Below are 20,106 nucleotides of genomic sequence, written 5' to 3' on the forward strand. Positions count from 1 at the left end.
ACTTTCAGCTGAAAAGCTTGTTTTTTCTTCCCATTTAATCTCTGAATATTTTAAATTAATGCAGATTTTGATTTTGGCTCACCGTACATGAATAATTAAAACGAAATTTGCATATTAATTTTTGGGTAAATGGCTTTCTCAAAGTTTTGATCAGACAATTTTAAGAAAAAGGGGAGAGGGATGGGGGCCTAGTTACCCTCCAATTTTTTTGGTTACTTAAAGTCAACTAGAACTTTCAATTTTATTTTATGAACGTTTTCTATTAGTAATAAACATATGTAACTTACAAATTAAATTACGCAATAAACTTCTATGTTTATATATTTTTATTACGTTCGAATTGTGTTCCAATTCTTTAAGAATGACCCCTGAATCACAAAGGCCGTTTAATTAGAATAAATAGCTCTTTTAAAATTACCGAAAATACTTTAGCGTAAAGAGCGAGGTATTGAGAACGGGACGAACCCCCTCATATACATAATAATTTCTATTCGTTTAAGTTTGAATGTTACTCCTTACTTTTAGTTGAAGAAACTTGCATTTTTTATGTAGTTTCTCATTGTTTTTTTTAAATAATGCTGGAAAATTCAGCGCCTCTTCATAAAAATTCTTTTCCCCTATGCTTCCTCCATGGAAAGATTCTCTCACGTAACCCCCTCGCCACCACCAGAAAAATTCTCCTGAAAACGTCTGTATACTTCCCAATAACCAATACTATATGTAAACAATTGGCAAAGTTCAGAACTTGCACCCATCTCCCCGGGGACTGTGGGGGATTAAGTCGTCCTCAAAGACACACTTATTAGATTTTTTGACTATGCTGAACAAAATGGCTATCTTGAAACTTTGATATGATGACTTCGGGAAAAAATGAGCGTGGGATGTGGCCTAGTTGCCCTCCAATTTTTTTGGTCAATTAAGAAGGGCACTTGAACTTTAATTTCCGTTAGAATGAGCCCTATCAAGACATTCTATAACCACTGGATCGATACGATTATCCCCGGGGAAAAAAAGCAAAACCGATAAACAAATAAACACGCATCCGTGATCTTTCTTCTGGCAAAAAATACAAAATTCAAAATCTGAATCTGATGGTCTGATTTTCATTGAGATTCTATGACTTTTAGGGGGGTGTTTCCTCCTTTTTTTCAAAAATAAGGCAAATTTTCTCAGGCTCGTAATTTCTGACGGGTAAGCCTAAAATTTTATATTTAAAATCAGCGTTAAAATCTGATTCATTTGATGTATATATTGGTATTAAAATTCCATTTTTTGGAGTTTTGGTTACTATTGAGCCGGGAGGCTCCTTACTACAGTTCGTTACCTCGAACTGTTAGAATCATCTTCACTTAAAAAGCTGCTTTTCTAAGTTTCAGAGTTTTTTTTGTTTTTTTTTAGACCTCACTAAGGCACTTATCCTTGGAAAAATGGAAACAAAAATATTTATCACTTCGCATATCAATATTCGGTAGCAAATATAAAGAAAATGACATAAGCCTAAGGCATTAGTAGAAACATTCTTTTATTACAAAATGCTCTTGCTTATTAGTTAGGCAGAAATAACATCACATAAAGATGGCAGTAGCAGCAAAACAGACACAATTCTAACATCTTTTATACAACAAAACTAAAAAAAAAGGTTTGCCAAATGCATATCTAAAACTCTGCCGAAGGAGATTTTGGGGGATAGGTAAGAGTCTGCTTTCATAGCCTATTTCGAACTGATTATTTCGTTTGGTATCCCTTCCATACATTTTGCCTTCAGGGTCCTAGAGTATTGTCGCCATGACTAAACCCATTATTTTTGTGTTGTCTGTTTAAATAAGTAGTAATTGTAATAAGTAATAAGTAAATGTAATAAGTAAATAATAAGTAATATGTAAATTGTAAGTAGTAATAAGTAGTAATGATTGCACGGCAATCATTACAACGGAAGAATTAATAATTTTGCAAAAAATAAAATTTTTTTTGGATTTCACAGTCAAGCAAAAACTATTATAAAGTGATAAGCATAGTAATCTTTAGGTCTATTTCTAAGTTTTTTTTCTATCAAGCTTGTGAAATAGAGTAGTGATAAAGAGCCTGCGCCACAAATTTGAGTTTTAAAGGGGGGGGGGGTAGAGAATTTTGAAAACAAACTGAGTTTGAACCCCCCCCCCTCCTAAATTTTTCGTCCAACTAGTAAAAAAGTCGCACAAATTCATACAGACAAATTTTGATGCATTATATAAAGTTTGTATTGTATGCCCCCCCCCCACTAAACGAACTTATAACACATGGCAGTAATGAAGATTCTACAGGGTAAATTTGAGTTTTAAAGAGGGTGCTAGAGCTCCCCTACCCCTCCCAAAAAAAGAATTTTCGTATGGAAAACTGTAGAAGTAATTTTTGATAGAGTATCAGAGTAGCCGTGTAAACGACATTACAAACAAACATATACTTCCAGTAATTTTCTTCCGCTCAGTAATAATAATCAACACTATTTAAACAGTGCTGGTTATGACAGTCAAATTTACTTTTTGAGGAACTAGTAATTATGGCACATGTCAATTATAGCGATAAAAGAATTAGAAATCTTGCAAAAATAAAGATTGTTCTCAATTTTCAATCGAGCAAGTGATTTTCAAAACTAATAAGCAATGTAATATTTAAGTCTTTTCTAACGATTTTTTGGTACTTGTGTCTTAAAGCCACCACATTAAGTTCTATCGAGGTTTTGTATCGCAAAATTGAGACAAAAACCAGTTTTCATGGTTTTTATACCAGACAATATTAGTTTGGCTCGGTGGGAAACTACATTGTAGCTATATTTTAATTAAATATTTAGTTGGCATTCTGGTTAAGTTATTTTAGGTTACGTATTTAATATAATGTGGTCTGAACCCTTCTGTAATTCTTTATTGTAGTTTCCATAATTGTGTTACGAAACTATTATATTTTCATCATAGTTTGGTATATTTCATTATGATTAACCTAATTTCTAGTCTTAAGTGTGGTGGCTATAAGACACAAGTACCGATTTTTTTTTCCTACCAAAAACGTGACACACAGCAATAATGAAATTTTTTCACTCAGAATTTGAGTTCTAAAGAGAGTGCTAGAGTTCTTAAAAACAAAAATCAGAGGGGGTGCCCACTTTCGGAAATCACACATACCAGGTAGCACAGGTCAAGCGTGTTGGAAGTGCTCAATGAGTGGCAGAAACTATGCCATACCTGACTGTAAGCATGGCTGAACTTTGCGGTATGCAGGGCCTTCCGAGATGTAAACAAGGTGGTAGAAAGTGAGCACCCCTTCCCCGAAAAATTCAGTAATTTCCATTAGGATTTCAGAGTAGTCTTGTAAACGATACTAAAAACAAATCAATCAAAAAACATATAATTAAATAATAATTCTCTTCCACTCCGTTACGACAGCCACAGCTTATTCATCAGCTTTGAGCATTTTGACTAGTCTTTTGAAACTCTGAAAATAAATACGAAACCGTTAATTTCATCTGTGGAGGAAAACTAGGATTTCAATATGAGGGGAAGGGAAACATAACTGTCTTCCAGAAATTACAAATCATCCTATAAAATTTGTAGATTTATGCCCAGGTGACATTATAGTTACACTTGTCTATAAAAATCGAAATTATGCTCGACTACAGCGTCAATTTACGTTTCCCGTTCGTAATTTCTTGATTCGAATAACGCTTGTTTCCTGTACATAATTCCGTGATTCTAACAATGCTTAGCCTTTAAGCATAGAATTTTTAATTGAACACTAGAGCTGATCTAATGAATTGTTTCTGGATATAGAAAAAAGGTAGAAGCTCGGGAAAAGTTTTCTTATCTGCAATCTTGATCTGGCAATAGAAATACTTAGTATTAGTAAGCAATAGTCCGGGGCAAATTATATCTTGATACAAATTTTTCAAATCAGTTTCCTATCAGTCTAGTGGTTAGGACACGAAGTTGTGGTCATTTTAATCTAGATTCGAATCTTGGTTATTGCAATTTTTTAAATAAGGTGTTCATTTAATTTCAATTTTCCACTTCTGAAGCACAAATCTGGCATTAATATTAATGTAAAAGCTGCCATTCGTAAATTTTGGCTTTTATATCGCTAGACCTGAGGACGGGGTGGCTCTGAGCTTAAGCAGAGTTGAGTTATTTAAGTCATTCAGTATACCCTCTCCATTACGGTTTTTCATAAATGATGTTCGTCGAAATACAGTTATTCCGAGACTCTTAATAGCTCTTTAAAGCCAAGAGGCGCACTTTGAGCCATGATTTATCAATTGCAGTTTTATAGATTTTCGAAATTATAGATTTTAATATTCATCAAATTTGATTTCAATGACATGATTTTAATCATTGAAATTAATGATTAAAATAAATAAAATTTTGATTTACTTGAATGACGTTTTTATAGATTTTACAAATTATAGATTTTTGAATTCATCAAATTTGATTCCAATAACCTATTTGAATGACAGTTTTATAGATTTTAGAAATTATAGTTTTATACAGTTTTATAGATATTCAGTTTATCGATTGCAGTTTTATAGATTTTCGAAATTATAGATTTCAGTAATTATCAAGTTTGATTTCAATAGCCAATTTGAATGACATTTTTATCGGTTTTAGAAATTATAGTTTTATACAGTTTTATAGAATTTCGGTTTATCGATTACAGTTTTATAGATTTTCAAAATTATGGATTTTAGTATTCATCAAACTTGATTTCATTAACCTATTTGAATGACACTTTTATAGATTTTAAAAATTATAGTTTTATACAGTTTTATAGATCTTCGTTTCATCGATTGAGTTTTATATATTTCCGATGGAAATCAAAGATTGGGGGAAAGGATATAATTTCTTTCGTTTATTCTTTTAAAACTATTCGGTAAGCAAAAAGACTACAGCAACTTTGAAAACTACAAAAGAAATTTTCTTTTCTGTTTTAATTCTATGGTAATATTTTTTTCTTTTTCTTCGAAATCTTAAATACTTTCAAAATTCCATGTCATACCGATTCTGAGCTACAGACCGTTTATAACAAGCAGAAAAAAATAATACAAAAGCAGAAGCATTGCACCACAAAACAATAATCAAGGCAATACAACCCAGCCTTCAATTGTATCAACAGTTATGCTGACTCACCTTCGGGTAATATCTGCCTGGTAGCTCCGTAGGGAGTCATCCCTCGTTGGGATGCTCCTTTGTTAGATCCATATTGTAATCCAATGACCTTTTGACTCTCAGCTAGGACATCGGGAGAAAACATTCTGGGATTCTCCTTGGCCACCTTGACACCGATTGTTGGTCCCATGAAACCCTTCTTCTGTGACTGCAAAATTAGGTTAAAAGCATCAAATTATTGATCCCAGACAGAATTGCCACTATCTGGGAATCAACAATCTAAGGAAAAAGCAAGTTTGCCCATATCCAAAAAATTGTTGGTCCTTTCTGTGACTGCAAAATTAGGTTAAAAGTCTCAAATTATTCATTCCCAGACAGCGTTGCCACTAAGAAAAGAGCAAGTTTGCCCACTTTCTAAAAATTGTTGGTCCCATGGAATCCTTTTTCTGTGACTGCAAAATTAGGTTAAAAGTCTCAAATTATTCATTCCCAGACAGGGTTGCCACTAAGAAAAGAGCAAGTTTGCCCACTTTCTAAAAATTGTTGGTCCCATGAAATCCTTTTTCAGTGACTGCAAAATTAGGTTAAAAGTATCAAATTACTGATTCCCAGACAGAGTTGCCACTAAGGAAAAAGCAAGTTTGCCCAAATATGAAAAATTTTTGGTTGATAAAAAAGAAAAAGTACTTGTCTGTTAAACAGAACACACTTAATAAGTGAAGTTAGGTTAACCCCAATGAGATATACCAAAATATGATCATAATATAATACTTGAAAACAAAATTATGGAATCTACGACAAAGAATTATGGAAAGCAGGCCGTGCAAAACGCATTATATTAAATACCTAACCTAATCAACTCTATATATTAATCTATATATATAAAAATAAGTTGTCTGTGGATCTGTGGATCAGGTGACGTCATGTTTGTTCGCATATGACGTCTGAATTATTTCACACTAATACAAAAGAAGAAAAAAACTAAAAAAGGTAAAAACTACAAAAAAAACTAAAAAGAAAAAAAAACTAAAAAAGCTAAAAAACTAAAAAAAAACTAAAAAAAGGTAAAAATCTAATAACTAAAAAAAACTGAAAAAAATAAAAAAAGGCAAAAACTACAAAAAAAATAAAAACTAATAAAAAAACTAAAAAAGCTAAAAAACTAAAAAAACTAAAAAAAACTAAAAAAAGGTAAAAAACTAAAAAAAACTAAAAACTAAAAAAGAAAAAAACTAAAAAAAAGGAAAAAACTGAAAAATAAAAGAGAAAAGAAAACTAAAAAAATATGAATAAATATATATAAAAATAAGTTGTTTGTGGGTTATGTCTGTCTGTCTGTCTGTCGAGTGACGTCGTGTTTGTCCGCATATGACGTCTGAATTATTTCACACTAATACAAAAGAAGAAAAAAAACTAAAAAAGGTAAAAACTACAAAAAAAACTAAAAAGAAAAAAACTAAAAAAGCTAAAAAACTAAAAAAAACTAAAAAAAGGTAAAAAACTAAAAACTAAAAAAAACTGAAAAAAACTAAAAAAAGGCAAAAACTAAAAAAAAACTAAAAACTAATAAAAAAACTAAAAAAGCTAAAAAACTAAAAAAACTAAAAAAACTAAAAAAAGGTAAAAAACAAAAAAAACTAAAAACTAAAAAAGAAAAAACTAAAAAAAAGGAAAAAACTGAAAAATAAGAGAAAAAGAAAACTAAAAAAATATTAATAAATATAAAAAATATAAATATAAATATAATATAAATTAGCAATCAACAAAGCACCGAGACACAAATGACGACCGGGACACAGGGAGTATAAATGACGACCAGGACATAAGTAAAAAAAAAAAACTAAAAAAACTAAAAAAATGGTAAAAACTACAAAAAAACTAAAAACTAATAAAAAAACTAAAAAATCTAAAAATCTAAATAAACTAAAAAAGAAAAAAAAGAAAAAAGGAAAAAAATAAAGGAGAAAAACAAAACTAAAAAACGAATGTATATACAGACCGGGACACCGGGATACAAATGACGACCGGGACACAGGGAATATAAATGACGACCGGGACACAGGGACACAACTACAATGGGGACGCCGGGGGGCACAGGGGGATATAAATGACGACCGGGACACCGGGACACAAGGAATATAAATGACGCTCGGGACACTCAAAGAGAAATCACAGACTGGAACACCGGGACACAAATGACGACCGGGACACAGGGAATATAAATGACGACCGGGACACAGGGACATAACTACAAAGGGGACGCCGGGGTGCACAGGGGGATATATAAATGACGATGGCGACTCAGGGAATGGTCGATTAGCAATCACCATCAACAAAGCTCAAGGGCAATCATTAGAATCATGAGGTATAGATCTGAATACGGATTGTTTTCCCATGGACCATTATATGTTGCATGTTCAAGAGTCGGTAAACCTGACAATCTATTTATATGCACAGACAATGGGACAGCAAAGAATGTTGTATATTCGCAAGTTTTACGTAGTTAAAAACATATATATATATATATATATATATATATATATATATATATATATATATATATATATATATATATATATATATATATATATATATATATATATATCTATCTATATTCACAGGTGGGACATAGGGACACAACTACAATGGCGCGTAACTAATATGGCGCGTAACGACTTACGCGCGCGGGGGGGCTTGGGGGGGGGCGCGAAGCGCCCCCACCAACTAGGTGTTGGGGTGGCGCGAAGCGCCACCCCAACAGCTAGTATTTAATAAAAATTTACATACATCGCAGTCTTCTCACTAAAGTAAATCATAACCGATTTAGGAAGGAAAACCGTTTTTTTTTAGATTTTACACAGCATAATCCTCGAGTGTGTTCCAATTAACACACAAGTATATATATATATATATATATATATATATATATATATATATATATATATATATATATATATATATATATATATATATATATATATATATATATATATATATGAAAAAAAATGTGTGGAACTACCTCCCAGAGCCCTCAAATGAAAGTCCGTTTCAAGGGGCTACACAGTTTAAAATCGTCTACACCCCATGGCGAAGACCAAGTGTGGTGATAGGGCAGCATGCATAGCAGAAAGTTGTGATTTATTGGAAGTGTGCCACACACGGCAGGACTGAGATTATAACAAGATGGCAGAGAGTGAGCAACCTCTCGACCAATTTAAGTAGGAGACTGCATTTCCGTTCGTTTTGCAAAAAGGGCCCAAGTTCACCTTTTCTAATTTTACAGAAGACCAAAATAAAAATGAAAACGTACAATGAAAAAACATGCCCCATAAATCAGAATTTAAGAAACTTGAAACTTTAAGGACTGATTCCTAGTTAACCTTTCGATCGGGATTCAATGGAAATATCCAAATTGCTGAATTAGTCGTTACTTAAAAGATTAGGTCTTACGCTTTTTTTTCGTCCTTTTGGAATAGTTTATAATTCAATCAGAATTAAATATAGGCACATTTTGAATAGGCCAATCGATAGGTCTCTTCGAGCTCTTTCGAACCATTTCGGAAAAAAAGGGACTAAAGCCCTATTTGAAAAAGGCTACGGATTTCAGCAATACTTCATAATCATTTATAACGGCCAAAAACAAATACTTAAAGATAAAAAAAAGGCACTTGTCTACTATATAAAACACTCGAGAAGTGAAGTTTGGTTATTGCTAATGAAAAAAAAATGATGAAAATAGAAAACTTTATTAGCAAAATTGTGAAAACTACAACCGGGAAATATGCTCCCGGAAAGCAGTGTTACACTTCCAAAAATGTCGCTTCTCGTAAGAGTACAAAGTCATGATGTGCCCATTGACGCAGTGTTTTGTTTTAGGCAACAACCCCTTACCCTGGAACAATATAATTGCCTGTTCTTCGGTCCTTGGCAGTTCACAAATCTTAATTTGAACATCCATGGTGAGATATTATTCTATCACTAGTCAAAGCAAACTAACTGGTGTCTTCAAGATTCATGTTAATAATGAACTAAAATGAACTAGGTCAAGAATAATTGAGAGTAAACTTTTCTTTGTCTTTGAGATGGTCAGCTGACGCCAAAGCTGCCAATTTAATAATTAAAAAAAGACCTTCACAATTTTGCTAATATAGTATTCTATTATCATCATATTTTATTGTTACCAAACTTCACTTCTCCACTGTGTTTTATATAATAGACAAATACCATAAAAAATTGCAGAAATCGGATTATCAGCTCTTGAATAAGATAGTTATGACAACGGTCTAATTGATTTGCTAGGCATATTTTTAAAGAAAACTTATGAAGCCAAAAAAGGTTCCACCGAGATTTGAACTCGGATCGCAGGATTCAAAGTCCTGAGTGCTAACCATTACACCATGGAACCATATCAATACAACAGTATATTTTTATTTGAAATAAGACAGTCAAACTACCTTCTTGGAAACAAAGCGACGTTTAATCTTAAACGTCATTTCCGACTATTTTTACTTGTTATTAAATTCAAGAGATTTTGCAAAAATGTGTTCTACAAAGATAAAATTGTTCGAAATCCTAGGTTTTTTTTTTTATATCTCTGAGTAAGAGAAAGTAGTTGATTTAGGTGATCGAAACTTTCTGGAATGCATCCAAAGCCTTAATAATCTAATCTCCTAGGAGACCATTAAGAGGATTCAATCATATTCTAAAAATTCTAGTTAGAGGCTATAGCAGAGTGACTGTAAGACGGTATACTACAAGCATAAAAATAATCTGGTTTTAAACAGAAACTTCGACAAAGGTGAGGGGGAGGGGTAGTGGCCACGATTCACGAAAATCAAATGGGGGCATAATAATGTATTTTTCAAAGCCTAAGGGGAGGGGCAAAAAAGAACCTAGAGGGCACATACCATCAAGTAAACTAATTTCACAGCGGTCATTGAGATATTATTACTATACAGATATTATTACTTTTGTCCACTTTTACTTTCATACACTAGTGTCATCGATTACCCCAGACTAGCCTATTTAAGGGGTCATGTCTTCTCATTTGCACAAACACGTATTTTCGTCCGCCATTTTGAATTTGAGGCACCTAGCGGCACTATGGCACAACTTATGTTATTTTTGTGCTCATATTCGGAGCCTATGCCATCGATTAACCATACTAGCCTTTTTGAACAGCCATGTCTTCTCATTTTGATAAATTCGTATTTTCGTCCGCCATTTTTAATTTGAGGCATCTAGCGGCACTATGGTACAACTTATGTTATTTTGTGTTCGTATTGGAACCTATGCCATCGATAAACCGTGCTAGCCTATTTGAACGACCATGACTTTTCATTTTGACAAACTCGTATTTTCGTCCGCCATCTTGGATTTGAGCCACCTGGCAGCACTACGGTATAACTTAGATTATTTTTGGCTTCGTATTCGGAACCTATACCATCGATTAGCCCATACTAGCCCATTTGAACGGCCATGTCTTTTCATTTTGACAAACTCTTATTTTCATTCGCCATTTTGGAGTACAAGTAACCTAGCGGCGTTCGGAGGAAAAAAATCGCTTCCGTAATCGCCGCCATAATAAAGAGCATACTCGAAAGTACATCTCAGCCAATTTTAGTGTTTCCTCAAACACGGAAGTATTTTGGTGTGTTGCGACTCTTTTCGCCCGCACTAAACAAAGAATTATGGAAAGCAAGCTGCCTAAAGCGCATTATATTAAATACCCAACCAACTTTATATAATAAATATCTAATTAGGATTTAATTGTATAGTAGTTTACCTTACTGAGACTAACCCAATTATATCCGAAAGCAGACAGAGAAACCGATTTTACTCAGATCAAGAACTTAAGTATGGTCGGGATAACTAACTAGTACCCTTAATTTTGTGTTGTCCTTAATTAAATTTATACAAGTCTATCGATCCCTACGAGGCTCTCTACCCCTCCTCCTTTCAACTTAAGAGTTTGAAAAATATCAGATTGACTACTCCTTCTCAGTTTATTAACATGCCAGTATGATATTTCACTTTTATGCCGTCTAGCTTTATCTTCCAGATACTCGGCAATTTTATCTAGGGCCCCCACTTCACACCTCCTTAGTTCAAATTTTAATGCTTTCTCCACTTTCTTTACATTTCTTTTGTTTTCATATGATCTATCACTCAAATAATTCTTGTACAAACCTTTTCTCCTCTCTATTAAACATTAAATATAAAAAGAAAACAAGTAAGAAGCGACATTAAAACTTAAACGAACAGAAATTATTTCGTATATGAAAGTGGATGCTTCTTCCTAAACTCCTCTTTACGCTAAAGTTTGACTCTTTCTCTTAACTCTACTTTTTAAAACAGTAAAAAAAATTAGCGTAAAGAGCGGGGCGTTGATGAGGCAGCAGCCCCTTTTGTATACGAATCAATTTCTGTTCGTTTTAAGTTTTAACGTCGCTCCTTACTTTCCGTTAAAAAACTGTTTTTTTCTTAATTAATTTCTGAACGTTATGAATCAATGCATGTTTTGATTTTGGCTCTCCGCAGATGAATAATTGAAACGAAATTTGCATATTTATATTTTTTTGGCTAAAAGACCTTCTCATAGTTTTGATCGAATGATTTTGAGAAAAAAGGAGTGGGGGAAGAGGTTTAGTTGTCCTCCGATTTTTTGGTTACTTAAAAAGGCAACTAGAACTTTTAATTTTTAACGAATGTATTTATTAGTAAAAGATACACGTAACTTAAAAATTAGCTTACGTAACGAGCTTCTGTATTCTCAGTTTTTTATTTGTATTTGAGGGGGTTTACCCCCTCGTCAGTACTTCGCTCTCTACACTAAAGCTTAAATTGTGTCCCAATTTCTTAAGAATGACCCCTGAATCACAAAAGCCGTAGAATAAATAGTTGAAATTACTAAAAATACTTTAGCGTAAAGAGCGGGGTATTAGGAGGAGGTGGGCCCATCATATGCGTAATAATTTCTGTTCGTTTTAAGTTTTAATGCTGGCCCTTACTTTCAGTTGAAAAAACTTTTCATATTTATTTTTTCATTGTTTTTTTTTTTAATAAACTAGAAAATCCTGCGCTCCCTTCATGGAAATTTTCTTCCCCCATGATAAATTCCTCCAAGAAAAATTCCCCCAACATATCCCCATCTTCTCAACCCCATCCCCCAACCAAAAATCCCCCTGAAAACGTCTGTACACTTCCAAATAACCATTACTATATGTAAGCACTGGTCAAAGTTTGTAACTTGTAGCCCCTCCCAAGGGGACTGTGGTGGGAGGGGGTCATTCGTCCCCAAAGAAATAGTTATAAGGTTTTTTGTATACATAGTTAAAAGTCATTCTATGACTTTTAGGGGTTGTTTCCCTCTATTTTCTAAAATAAGGCAAATTTTCTTAGACTCGTAACTTTTGATGGGTAAGACTAAACTTGATGAAACTTATATATTTGAAATCAGCATTAAAATGCGATTCTTTTGATGTAGCTATTGATATCAAAATTTCATTTTTAGAGTTTGGTTACTATTGAGCCTGGTCGCTCCTTACTACAGTTCGTTGCCGCGAACTGTTTGATAAAGCTTCTTCACTAATATTCCTAGCTGCAGTATTAACAGTCTCCCCTAAGACACCATCAGCAACTTCACAAATTCTTTTTCAAAAATTATTCCATCCATCTTCCACATTGTCAAATTTTGAACAATAAGTTGAAATGGGGTAGGACTCTCAAGTTGAAAGAAGTTTAATTTTCTACAATTTTCGATTGAGTTTTTTTATATGAATCAATTGAGAAGAAACATCAAGAATTCTTAATACTCAAAAACACAATTTCTAAGAGTAAAATTTTTGCGAAAATTTTGGTAATTTTTGGGAAAACAGCGAGTTATAAAAAACTTACAGCTAAAATGTACGAACAATAATATTAGTAGGTACAATTTTAACACGCCGAGTACAACATATGGTATGGAAGCATAATTATGCTTTTTTTGGAAAATTTGTCTCCAAAGAATTGATCAAAATTTTACACTTTAGCATAAAGAGTGGGGAGTTGTAGGATGACAGCCCCCCTAATATACAGAATGATTTCTATAGGTTTGCAGTTTTAACGTAAAAATGTTTTATATTTAATTTATGTTCATTTTAATATCATACTTAGGGTGTTTCAGGGAGTTTTCCTCTAGAAGCAAAGTGTTTATATATTTCAATCTTTCTCATTGGAGTATTGAATTTTCTATATCACGTTTTATTTTGCTACAATTTGGCAACGAATCTCTTTCAATATTCCACGACCAACGATTCAACTAGAGCAGCCTTCCTGATCTTAGTTTTAGGGAGATATAGGGAGGAGGTGGAGGCCATGGTTTTAATCATGCAGAACTAAATCTGTCTAAAATCTTAAATCCAAATTTTACAATATGCTCCCTCCTTAAGTATATCAACTAGCCTCTCGGCCATGAATACAAACTTGCATACAGAGGCGCCATTTGGGGGAGTCAGGGGTGGGCAAGTGCCCACCCCAGATTTTCCAGGGGGCCGAAGCTTCCACCACAAAGGCCCTTTTCTGGCCATAATTATCCATTATGTCCAACATAATCCATTCTGTTCAAATGATTTGAACTAACTGCACGCCTATTAGCCAACAGAGCGTAATTACCTGACGACCCTTGGGGTAATTACGCTATTGGCTATTAATCATTGTAAACTTTGAAAGTAGGTGAGATTCATAATAGAAGTCTCAACTTCTGTCAAATGCCCCATGCCCACCCCAAGATTGGCCCAAATGGCGCCTCTGCTTGCATAATTCGTTTGTTGGCACAAAAAAGGGGAAGGCTCTTTGGATCATACATTTAATCTCAAATAAAGCCAATGTCCGATTGAAATTCCGGCAAGATATTCATGAATTTCAAAACTTTCAAAAATATTCACAACTTTCTAAAACTATTCACTGACAAATATTCGTATTTGAAATAAACCTGGGTCATTTCCCATACTGTCAGTCCTCTTCTCAGCCCCACTCTATGGTGTTGAATCGGGGCCCGTCAAAGCAGCTCACGGATGTGCTCTAGAGGTTTTTGATTACAATTGCCTGCGTTCAATTTTACGCTTCCGGATATTATATCAGATTTCAAACAACTATATCCGCCGATGTTTCTACATCGACACAATCTCAAGCTTGATCAAGCTTTGCCGGCCCGCTAGCTTGGACATATTTTAAAGCCACATTAATCAGATACTTCTCGTTGAACCCTGAACAACATGGCGTAGAAGAAAATATGGGGAATTAAAAAATTAGTTGTCGCTCGTAAGACCTGAGGATTACTGGAGGTCTCCATATATTCGGCCACAAATGGGGCAAGCAATGGCTAAAGTCCGTCCAAGAATTGGCACAAGACCGGCCATCATGGGAGACCCTCATTCAGAAGCTTCGTTCGGATGCTGGGTGAGGCGGAAATGCCTGGTCTCGCAGCAAGTACAAGTAAGTATCTATTTTCGAAGATTTCATTATAAGCCTTTCCTCATGAAACAAACAATTCTTGATAACCAGGGTCCTTGTCCCTGGGGCTACACGGGTCGTACTATCTATGGAGATATTTTTATTTTGAATTTTCTAAATAAAATGGCTACCATGTAATTTTAACATAAAACGAGTTTTGGATACGACGGGCCCAGGAAGGGTGATATGGCAAAAAAGGTACCGTACCCTCAGATCCCTTTTGGCTCCTAAATTGGGCACCAGAACTCGTGATTTCTTTTAAACAAGATCCTTCCCAAAATTTTACATTGTTTCCAAACTAACATTGTTTTAGAAGTCGTTGGGGGCACAGGTCATCCTTTACTTCTTGTCGTTACCGTGAGTATTTGACAAGGCTATTTTTAGCTGCTAGGACCTTATTCCTAAGGCCAATCCAACCTCTAATTTTAACCTATGGTGTTAATGAGTTAATTACTTTTTGAGTTGTAGATCTGACTTCTTACAGAATAAAAATCAATCACAGCCGACAGCACAGAGTTTGAAAATCCCAGTGCGACATGATGGAGTACATTTAATTCATAGTAACTCATTTGCCTTGCTTATTTCATAGTCACCCAAATTTGGAAGCTCATAAGAAGAAGAAATTCATAGCCATTATTCAATAAAAGGACTGATTTAATCATTAGCTACAATTGCAGCTTATCATTAATTTAAGAAGGGTGTAAAATCCGTGAGAGTGCAATTTAATACTTTTAAGAACTTAACAACAGTTAAAGACTATCTAATGTGGAGGTTTTCCCTCCCTAAGATCGTTTTGAAGGACTTCCGTTCAAAGTTTAAAGAAGACCGTATAGTAAATGGAGCTTGTTCGCGTTTTTTTTTTTTACCCCTTTTGTAAAGTTTTTTCCTGATACTCTCCCTCGAGAATTTAACCTTGAGCATCAATGATAACCAATGAAACAAGCTCTAGAACCATTGAACCGGGGTTTGTTTTGTTCATCGTTGATGTCAAATGTGACCTGTGGTACGATTAGTAAAAATGGAACAATAATAAAATGGTAGATTATTCATTAAAATTATGAGAAAAATTCCAAGTTGCTTTATGAAAAAAGTTGTGGTTAAAAATCTTTACTATTTATTAATTTGATTTTATGCTTCATTATGTTATTATATTAATTAGAAAACCTTTCCCACAAAACAAGTTTTTTCAAAGAAAAGTATAGAACTTCATTAAACCAAAAATGAGCCAAAATAAAACCAAATGATCTAGTAAGCGTAGAACTATCACAAATCAGCATCGAAAAATAAATGAAACCCAAAACCAACAGGAATTACAGTAAATAACCGAGTCAAACTCAAATGAACAGAAGTTAATATGAGTAAGGCTCAAAACCCCTATGTCTTCCAAAGGCCAGTATATAATTTGCACTTTACTAAATAAAAAAAATAAAAAAAGAATGTGCTATGTCAGTTTCAAACAAATATGCTGATATTCATTCCTTAAAATATTAATAACATTTGATTTATTAAAGTTATAAAAGTGAAAACATTTTAGTTTTTTTTCAGTAAAGTGCAAATTATGTTCCGGCCATGGGAAGGCATAGACGTTTTGAGCCCTACTCATGTTAATTTCTTCTTGTTGAGTTTGAGGACAGTAAGATGAAGGTACAGAAGGGGAGGCAGATCTAAGCGTAAAGCCCCAGAAGTCTCCTGTCATAGCTGTCTTTCCTGTCATAATGTAGTAGTTGTCTTTCCACAAAATTAAGCAATTTGCTGTTTTGGCAAATTGTCCATTTCAACGGGCTCCCAGCCCCTAGATAAACCCTTGTACACGTGGCTGTTCATGGAACAGGAACAGCTTTCAATGAAACAGCTTGCCCTCCACGAAACAGGTTTCAATCCTCTTAAAGTTTCGGCATTTTATTAAAATACTATCCTAACACACAGGTTGAAAACATGCATCAACTTTAAGAGAAAAATCAATAAAAGAAGAACCTCCTGAGTCAGGTTGTACAATTTCTCTGTCAATCAAGTAGTTGCACAGAATCTAACAAATCATTACGTCACGGTGCATTTCCTATTTTCTCTTTGGTGAATTTGTGCCTCCCACTTATCATTCGTCTATGTATCCATTACAGAAGAAGCACATGTAGGGTAAATACCCCGAGAACAGGATAGTTTTTCCCTCTATCACTTCTCAACTTACTTTAACTACTACTAACGACCTAGTATAACATCAAACCATCCAAAGCCAACACAAAAGTGCACTGTCCTCCTCCATTTCAGTTTCTACAAAACTTTTCTCAATTTACAAAATAAAGTTCCACCTTCGTTAAAACCATTCCTTTAGTTCTTTACCCATTCCACTTGGTGGTTTTTTTCGATTTGAGTTTGTAAAATCAGTTACAATGGGCTAGGTTTTTTCTTTATTAGGCTGCCTTTAAAGGGGTAACTATGATAGGACTTTAGCTTTTGTAGGGGCTTTTCTGGTGTTTTTACTAGTTCTTTTCTTTTTTTAATTTTACTCTATTCTCTAATTAGTCTCTGATGATATATATACTTCCAAAAGTAACGCTTTCAAGTTAAGTTACGGAAATATCATTGATATGTCTTGTTTAGTCATTTCTGCCGAGGTCAAATGGTGCGACAAACTTAAACTTTTACTTGAGACCCTGAGGATGACCTGCTTTTCATTTTACAATATATGGATGACATAAAGCACAGTTTCAGGCACCCTTATCACCCTTCGTACGTAAAACGTGACCTAGCCATATTAGTCCTGCTTCCATTATAGCCCTAGATACAGTGCGGTTCTGTCCTCTTTTGCACCAGGGCCAAAATCTTGATTAGTACCCCCCGCCCCCCTGTCTCCTGAAAATTTCCAGGTTAAATTTTAATAAAATTTTCATTCAATAAAATTTAATAAGAAAAATTTCATATTTTTAAATTTGACTTTTCTTACTTTATATGGGAAAAATGAAAATTTCAGCTTTAATTTGCTTATACTTCCTACCAACTGCGCCCTTTACTTTATTTTAATAAAAATAAAATTAAAAAATCACAATATGATCATAAATATTCGATTATTTATTTGAAACGTTCGCCCCTAAGACTGTTACGCCCAGGGCAAGCACAACCTTCATACCTACAGATGACACTAAACAGCAGGAGGAACCTCCCCGGCCCTTCATTAGACACAATTTAAGGAATATTACGTTACAACAACCATAAACTTAGCCTATTTTTTAAGATTTTTTTTATATATTAAATCTATTATGAAAAGGACTTGTTGAATCCTTATTTAACTACCACCTATTGTCCCATGGTGAAATCAAGCTAATCTAGTAGATCATATGAACTATACCATCAACTCGAGCTGATAAGACACTAACAAAATTCTTGAGATATTTATGTGCCTAAAAGAACAAAGATAAGCTAGTACATCTTGGCGTCAGTCCTAATTCAGATGTAAATACTGAAATAAATCTTAGTACACAGACCATTTCGGATCTTGAGATTTACATAGGATCTCAATCCGAGCAGAAAAGTAAATTTAGGCTAAGAGTAAAAAACAACTCCGCTTTTAAGATCAGGGGCGTCAAACTAAGTTCCTAGAGGGAGAGTATTTCTTTCAAAACACATCATTGGGTCAACATTATATTGTAATTGCATTCTGTAACAAGGTAACTCGTCTTATTTATACTGATTAACTTCAACATCATCAGAAAGTTACTAGCAGGAATATTTAGCAAAAATTCTCTTCGCAACATTCTAGGGCATTCTGTACCTTAAAGGGCCACCCTATATCATCCATTATAAGCATTCTTTATTTATGTGGCCAAAATTTTAAGAATTGATTGGGTGGTCTTGCCATAACTTGTTGAGCTTGAATAAGAGATCTGAAATAACCAAAGAAAACTAAAAACTAACACCTTCTTTACCAGAAATCTTAAAAACCATTTAAATTATTTCGCTCTGAGCCAGAGATATTCAATTTTAATGAAATGTACATCCTTAGAAAACATGAATTTTGTTTTTTTCGATTAAAGGGAGAAGAATTTTCTTTTTAAAAATCAAGAAAGATAAGTCGCTAAATCTTTTCTAGTATACCTTCTATGAAAAATGTTACTTGCACTAGCAGAAATATTTACCAACTATTCTCATCAAAAGAGCCGAAAAATTGGCACACTCCTACATGGTTGTTCTGGCCTCTGTTACACCCAAAGCAAAATCTTGATTAGTGCCTCCTCCTCCCCCCCTGTTTCCCCAAAAAATTAGACCAAATTTTAACAAAATTTCATTTATTAGAAAATTATTTCAATTCATTAATTGATAAATAATTTATGTCCTAATTATTTTTTAACTTATTATTTAAATTATTTAATTATTATCAATTATTAAAATTTGATTAGTTTAATAGTTATCATTTAATTATTTTTATTCCATTAATTAATTAACAACTTTAAGAAACTTAACAAACTTTAACAGGCCAAATTCTAACAAAATTATCATTTATTAACAAAATCATTTTCAATTTATAAATCGATTAATAATATAGGTTTTGATTATTTTTTATTTTATTACTTGAATTATTTAATTAGGCCTATTACTAATTATTTTAATCATTATTGTTTAATATTTTTAATTTTTTATTGATTTTTATATAATTTTAATTAACTAATAATTTATTAATTATTTTCATTTATCCGAAATTTTGCGCCACTAAAATTTCTTCGTCCAGGGCGAATGCCCCATCTGCCCCTCCCCTAAAACCGCCTCTACTCGCTTAGTAGTAAGGATCGCTCAAAAATCATCATCGCTCTTATAAAAGGAGTTCCAACTACAGAGATATAACAAGGAACGGAGGCTAGATTAACGCTGTTTGTTGTCAATTACTCCATTCTTCAGTAACAAAAATTCCATTCTAAACACAGCTTAGATACCAATACAGTTATGAAAACTCTTATCTTGCCCATGAAAAGCTTTTGGTACAGAGCTCTGAACTTGGCGCCTTTTCCAAGCCCGCGCTACGACGCATATATCGTGCTACAACCCATAGGCGAGAGCGCAATTTGTTTTGTTGCATACACAGCTTAGATACCAATACCAGTTTCCTGTCTCCAGCCGCTAGCTTCACTACCACGCACTGTGTCCCAAAAATAAATCGAGTTTCTGTAACTGTATTGGTATCTAAGCTGTGATTCTAAATGTACAGCCCGATTCTGGGTTAATTGCGAAATCTTACCGCAAATTTTGCAGAACGTATCCTCTTTTCCTTTTCTTATTTCTGTGGTTTCAGTCATCTGATATGGTAAAAAGGAAGATAATTGCAAAGACTATTTGTATATTATTGTTAGTGGTGGCTCTCAAGAAATGGTGAAAAAAAAATCCGCAAAGAAAAATTGAGGCTAAGTACAAGAAAATTTAGCTGAGAACCTAAGAACCTATTTACAACAATAATTTTTTTTTTCAACCACGAACGACACACTGGCTTTCCACACTGGCG

The 20,106-nt window shown here is 33.7% G+C and overlaps 1 protein-coding gene and 1 non-coding gene across 2 annotated transcripts in view; both read right to left on the reverse strand.

Annotated features, from left to right (window-relative positions):
* Positions 1-1,509: 1,509 nt before the first annotated feature.
* LOC136032669 (calponin-1-like) overlaps positions 1,510-20,106 on the reverse strand; it is a 38,314-nt gene continuing 19,717 nt past the window's right edge. The window contains exons 6-7 of the mRNA XM_065712957.1: positions 5,151-5,337; positions 1,510-3,465 (exon numbers count right to left, since the gene is read on the reverse strand). Coding sequence (XP_065569029.1) covers positions 3,431-3,465; positions 5,151-5,337 — 222 coding nt within the window. The 3' untranslated portion in view covers positions 1,510-3,430. The remainder of the gene's footprint in view (positions 3,466-5,150; positions 5,338-20,106) is intronic.
* Positions 9,463-9,534, reverse strand: Trnaq-uug (transfer RNA glutamine (anticodon UUG)). The gene has a single exon. It is a non-coding gene; the product is annotated as a tRNA-Gln (tRNA).

The sequence above is a fragment of the Artemia franciscana genome, chromosome 11 (assembly GCF_032884065.1).
Source record: "Artemia franciscana chromosome 11, ASM3288406v1, whole genome shotgun sequence".
NCBI classification, from domain to species: Eukaryota; Metazoa; Arthropoda; class Branchiopoda; order Anostraca; family Artemiidae; genus Artemia; species Artemia franciscana.